This window comes from Helobdella robusta (genome assembly GCF_000326865.2).
Source record: "Helobdella robusta unplaced genomic scaffold HELROscaffold_64, whole genome shotgun sequence".
Taxonomy (NCBI): Eukaryota; Metazoa; Annelida; class Clitellata; order Rhynchobdellida; family Glossiphoniidae; genus Helobdella; species Helobdella robusta.
The window spans coordinates 721,847-728,682 of NW_008705358.1; the positions used below are offsets into that span (position 1 = coordinate 721,847).

The 6,836-nt window shown below is 32.2% G+C and overlaps 1 protein-coding gene across 1 annotated transcript in view; it reads right to left on the reverse strand.

Moving 5' to 3' along the window:
• Positions 1-147: 147 nt before the first annotated feature.
• Positions 148-6,836, reverse strand: part of HELRODRAFT_194023 (hypothetical protein) — a gene marked incomplete at its 5' end in the record, with an annotated part of 9,404 nt that continues 2,715 nt past the window's right edge. Inside the window, 7 exons of the mRNA XM_009030063.1 lie at positions 148-639; positions 976-1,114; positions 2,179-2,224; positions 2,409-2,553; positions 3,957-4,094; positions 5,138-5,427; positions 6,437-6,523. Coding sequence (XP_009028311.1) covers positions 3,987-4,094; positions 5,138-5,427; positions 6,437-6,523 — 485 coding nt within the window. The 3' untranslated portion in view covers positions 148-639; positions 976-1,114; positions 2,179-2,224; positions 2,409-2,553; positions 3,957-3,986. The remainder of the gene's footprint in view (positions 640-975; positions 1,115-2,178; positions 2,225-2,408; positions 2,554-3,956; positions 4,095-5,137; positions 5,428-6,436; positions 6,524-6,836) is intronic.

The following is a 6,836-nucleotide window of genomic DNA, read 5'->3' on the forward strand; positions in this document are numbered from 1 at the left end:
GAAAATAAATTTAGAGTAAAAAAGTTTTAAAAACTCAACGTTAAGGATCTATAAAAAAACATATGAATCGTTCGGTCGTAAATCAATTGGTTTACAATGTGGAAAGGTTTTAAAAGCAATGATTTAAAGAAAGTTTTGATTGAACATCATTTTTATAATTGTATTTGAACGCCATTAACTGATGAAATTGCTTCCAACATCTTGAAGTCAGGGAAACAATAAAATTAATTTGAGTGAATTTTTTTTTAATTTGAACATGTATTTTGAAATATTGTCAACACTGCATCGGATTAAAATCTTGTAATTTTTTGGTTAAAAATAATTTTTGGAATTTCAGAAGTTTAAATTAAAACCTTAAAAGTCACAGTAAATAAAGTAAGTAATAAAAATTGTTGTATTACTCTGAACTAATGGTGAATGTTAAAAAAATAGAAATTAAAAATTAATTTCAATCAACCGTTTGATAATTTAATTAATAAAATAAATAATTACAAATTAACTTATTAGTTGTAAAAATCGTTAACAGTAAATAAATCCAATTAAGAGAATGCGCTTTGCTTTCGCGGTTGATGCTGTGGTCGTTGTGGTAGCTACCGAGAAGGTTGTTGTTGCTGAGAAGATTGTAACCACTTGGGAGCGCTGTCAAGTTCATAAAAGTATACAATTTAGATTTCCAATTAGAACAAAATGACAAAAATTTACATGAAAATATTTCGAAAATATTGTTCCAAATCATTAAATAATTAGTTATTATTAACGAATCAAATTTATAACTCTAAAATTACAAACGACAGTCTCGTGTAAAATGAATGAAGATTTAATCAATTTTACGAAGCTGCCATCATTCAACATATACTAAAAAAAATAATCTGTAGTTATTGTTATAATTATTTATATTACTGCCATTATTATTATTATTATTATTATTATTATTATTATTATTATTATTATCTGTGATAAATTTAAAATGATGACCGGTAAATTTTTGTTTGAGGGCCACGTTGGCAGCGGACGAGTTGATGAGGTTAGTGGCCACAAAATGGAACTTCGTGAAGTGGATGTGACGAATTTGACGAATAATTAGACGTAGTTTGAGCATTTTTGGTCCCAAATTCTGTGAAACGTGAACGTGATTGATTTCTTGACTGGTTAATTTTGTTAAATATTTTTAGGTTCATCTAAATTTTGGTGAAATCATGCATACAAAATATTATCTGGAATACAGGCTGTACAGTTTAACATGAAACATTGCCCATAAAAGAGAGCGCACAATTTTCGTTTCTCAACTGAAGTTAAAATTAGATTCGGACAATTTCTTAACTGTATGGAAATTTTTTATGAATAAATAAAAAGATAAAAATTTATTCAATGTAACTATTTCTGTAGCTATAATTTTTTGTAAAAATTTTGGAAGATTTTCGGCCATTTCGATTGTTCACGGTCGTTTTTGCGCTTTTAATTTTGACAAAAAAATGTGAAAAATCCGAGGCAGAAGAATTTTAAAATATTTTTCTTAAATGATTGTGAAATAAATTAATATGCGTTACAAGACATTTTTCTAAAAAAAAATTATTTAAAAAAACGGAGGCGTATTTTTATAAATTCGGTGTAACAAACAAATCACAAGAGCTACTTCATCAATTCTCTTCCTTATAAGATCGTGCGTGTTTCATTAAATGATTGATGTGGATGTTCCATATTAAAGATGATTTGTAGGCATCTGCGTCTCGAAACGTTATTCACTGAGATAATTCTTTACATCATTCTCCTCTTCAATCGAGACTTCATGACGATACAAAATTTCTTCAATTGTTGTTGACGCGATACAACTTTTGAAAAATCTTCAATCGAAATAAAAAATACTTTCGTATCGTTATGGAGTCTTGAGAGAAAATGTTGTATTATTTTTTTTTAGTTCTGTTCACAGTGATCATCTGATTTCTGTTCATTAACATTGTTCAGGGTTGAATCGGGATCTCATGTTGAGATATTGTTGCATTGTAATCGTTACAAAATTGTCATTTCTTACTCTTCGAGACAAAATTACGATGCCTTATATATCGTCTCAAAATAATAACGAGACGCAGATGCCTAATAGTTTGTTTGCAAATTAAATAAACTGCTTTGTTGATTGATCAATAATTAATTATTGTATAAAATGGTTAAACAACCGCTAACTATTTCTTCCAGTTTGATATCATCTTTCGCGTTATTGAGATTCAATCTGAGAAACAAAATTAAACGATAACCAATTAAAAAAACATAGTTTAAAATCCAGATCAAATAAACATATTAAAATAGATTTTCTGGTAAATATTTTATTCATTTGCATCAACTGTAGAGAGAAGCACATACACACAATATTGATAAAAACTCGATTAGAGAGAAGAACGTCGTTTGAAGCAAACCTATTTACAGGGAGGTGACCTGCGTTCTGCCACCAGACCAACACGTGATACGGTCTCGGGTTGAAGGTCAAAGTGCACTCGATGACGTAGTTGTGCGTGTACAACTCTACTGACGTTAGTTTAGGGCAGTTGAAACGAGGAGCGTCTGATTTAGATTCAGTGTTATAATTTATTATCATCAGTAACGTTGATAATGTGATCATAAGCCTATATAAAGACAGAAGCACAATCCAACAAATTCTGATGTTGAGACTGCTGATGGAAGATGCAAAAAGTAGCGGTCAGACAATTTACCATTGCTTTGTTGATTTTAAGAAAGCGTTTGATTCTGTCTGGCATAAAAATTTATGGGCAACATTAGAAAGTATGAGGGACATCAGAAAAGCTGGTCAAAGTACTGAAGGGCTTTATAAAGAATCAAAAATGTCGGTAATAATAGGTACAGAACTTGAGGATTGAATAAAGGCAGACATTGGAAGCAGGCAGGGCGATCCAATATCACCAATACTATTCATAACATTGTTAGAAAGACAATGAAAAAATGGAAAATTCGGAATTGGGTGGAATTAACATAGAAAGGAGAACTGTCAAAGATCTCAGATTTGCAGACGATATAGACCTTCTAGCTTCCAGTGAAGAAGGTCTAAAGAACTAATTGAACTAACACATGTTGGTGGAAAAGATCCCGGGTTGCATCTCAACAAAGACAAAAGGAAGGTGATGATTACGAAGAAAGGGAGAAACAATGCGGAATTTCAAATAGAAAAACTTGAACAAGTAGACCAGTTTGTTTATCTTGACAGTCTTATGACCTGTGACAACAACTGCACTAAAGAAATTGACAAAAGGATAGCAATAGCCCATGGAATGTTCGCATCATTGAAGGAAATATGGAAAAAGTGGAAATATATCTATAAAAACAAAGTTGAGAATGATAGAATTTTGCGTTTTTCCGAAAAGAGACAAAGACAGACTAAAAGCATTTGAGATGAAGTGTTACCGAGGGAAGACAGATTGATTAAGATGGTACTAATGAGGAAAAGAGATTGGAAGAAAAAAGTTGGTAGACCTGTAAAGAAATGGTTAGATGACATTACTGAATGGACTGGTGTTGGTATTCTGAATTCAATAAAACTGGCCAACAATGGAAAAGGTTTTTGGAAAGAAAAAAGAAAAGAAATGTAAAAAGCATGCTTAGATGTACACCATTGGCCTCGATGGTTCCCTGATGGACAAAGGAGGATAATTGATTGATTGGAGCCTTTTTATATCATTACAGCTATCACGTCATCGTTGTCAACAATTACATCATTCCTAGTATACATTACAACAATTATGAATTATCAATGTCAGTATTAATGTCATCAGCCTCATTTGTATTATCATCGTTACATCGTTTGTACCATCATCATTACATCGTTTGTATTATCATCATCATCATCACATCATTTTCAAGGCCATCATTGTCATCGTCTTCATCATCATTATCATCATCATAATCATCATCATCATAATCATCATCGTCATCATTCCTCTACAGAACCTTACATTTGACGTTGAGAATTATAGCACGACTCATCATTGAGACGATCTTATTGTTGTTGTTGTTGATGTTGTAGTAGTGGTAGCTATTGTTGTTAACGCTGACGCTGTTGAAACTTTATCTTCAATAAGACATTGTAGAATCTACATCCGATAATTCATTTGTTTAATCATTCATTTATTTCTCCTATCAATCAATCAATCAATCAATCAATCAATCAATCAATCAATCAATCAATCAATCAATCAATCAATCAATCAATCAATCAATCAATCAATCAATCAATCAATCAATCAATCAATCAATCAATCAATCAATCAATCAATCAATCAATCAATCAATCAATCAATCAATCAATCAATCAATCAATCAATCAATCAATCAATCAATCAATCAATCAATCAATCAATCAATCAATCAATCAATCAATCAATCAATCAATCAATCAATCAATCAATCAATCAATCAATCAATCAATCAATCATTCATTTGTTCATCCGTTTATTTCATCCGTTCAGTTTATTGTTCACTCACTCACTCACTCACTCACTCACTCACTCACTCACTCACTCACTCACTCACTCACTCACTCACTCACTCACTCACTCACTCACTCACTCACTCATTCATTCATTCATATTCATTCATCCATATTCATTCATTCGTTCCCTCATTCGACAGGTATGGCATAAAAGGAACCATAATTTAAAAGTGGAATAATAACGTAATGTAGCTCAAAATAGATTTTTCATCTTGTTGTTATTCATTTAATTTATTTGCTGTTTTCATCATCGTCATAATCATCATCGTCGTCGTCATCATCTCCATCGACTTTATGTTGTAACTAGCATGTAATTATAACACAACAAGCAACAACCGCATTAATCACATGTTTAGGCACGTTTGTTTTGTTACTAGAAATATTTTTGTTCCAATTTTTGAAATATTTTAGTTCTAATTTAAATATGCTGCCTTACAGTTTCAAATGGTCCGTAGAAAGGGCGCTATATAACTGCTCAAATTGAATGATAACAAATAAAATATATTCATGTATGATAAATAAAGTTAAATATATAAACAATTGAATAAACGAACGAAAGAATAAATAAACGAATGAACGAACGAACGAACGAACGAACGAATGAATGAATGAATGAAGGAAGGAAGGAAGATTTTTCGCACTAACCTGTCCATCGTCTAAATAGCCCAGAGTGTAGCCAACCACCTCCAGCCTCACGTCGTAGCTCACCCCACGCACGCAACTTCCTCCAGAAAAACTTTTCCCACCTCCACAAAAAATCAGGGATGTGATGTTTTTTGCGGATGGTCTGAGATGGACGTTGCCAATTCGAATGATGGCCGCACTCGGTACCGGTATGACATCATGGATTCGACACGTGATGTAGATGACGTCACCAGATTGAATGATGTCATTGGATTCGGCGTTGGTTGTTATCTCAATTCTCGACGGTGGCTCTGATGATGATGATGATATGATGATGATGATGATGATGGTGGTGATGATGATGATGATGATGATGATATACTGTATCTATTTTCATGCATTCATTCAATTTTCATTCATTTGTTATCAATCGATCCATCTATTTATCTGCACCGTGTGGATATTGTACTGCAAGTTTGGTTGCTTAACATTCCCCTAACATTTAACACATGTAACGCAGGCATTTTCCCTGTCACAACATTGTTTTATGTAACATGAACTTCTATCCAAATATATTTCTAAGCAAACATTTATTGGCTCATCTATTTGTTTAATTTCTTTTATTAAAACTTTTTCATGAATGTATTTAATATTTTATTCATTTATTCATCTATTTGCATTATTTTCAAATTTTCAAAAAATAATTTATTAAACCATTTGTTACCGCAGTCACTTATCATCTTGATTAAAAATCATTCATCTAATCAATCTATCAATTCATGAATTAATTTAATTGGCCATTAGATTGTCTATTCATCTGTCTTTCAATCTTGACAGATCATCACAGGTTTCTACTGATCCATGTATCCAACCAGCTTCCACCCAACATCATTTCAACTCCCACCAACTACCACTTAATGAACCAGTCAATCAGCACTCCATCCTCATCCAATCACCTTCTCACCAATTTATCCATCCGTTCACTTAGCTGTCCTTTTTTTTAACTCAGTCAATGCATGCATACACTGAATACACCATGTATGCTTGCTTTTAAAACGCACAATTCATAATTCAAATTAGCGTAATTCACCATGCATAATTCACAGTGATCCAACAATGAAGACTTGTGGTGTAAATTAGATGCAAGATGAATCAAATTGATAGGTTAAAGTAGATTTTTCACAATATGTAAATAATTCCTAGTTTTGTAGTGCTACATCAGGTAGTTCAAGGTTGAACAAAATAATTTACTGAATTCAAAATGCATAATTCACAATGAATAAATTAAACTACGTAATTCACAATGCACAATTCACCTACTTGTAACCATCAAACTGGCAAATGTCTTTTTAGTTCGGTCTGATCTGTGCAAACATCCTAACAGTCCTGTGTCCTCTGCTCTGACATCTTTGTGAAGATGATGATGGTGATGACCGTGGTGATAATGATGATGGTGATGATGATGAAGGTGACAATTGCGATAAAGAACTTTAAAAATGGTTTCATGGTGATGATGATTGAATGGTGACTGCTATGACGAAGATTGATGTAATTGGTGGTTCAAAATGGCAGCTGTGATGATGATGGTGATAATTATTATTATTATTTTTATTATTATTATGAAATGGTAGCTATGATGCTGTTGTTGTTGTTGATGATGATGGCGATAATGATGTTGATGTTTTTTATTTACATTGCTACTAGATGATAGTTATGATGG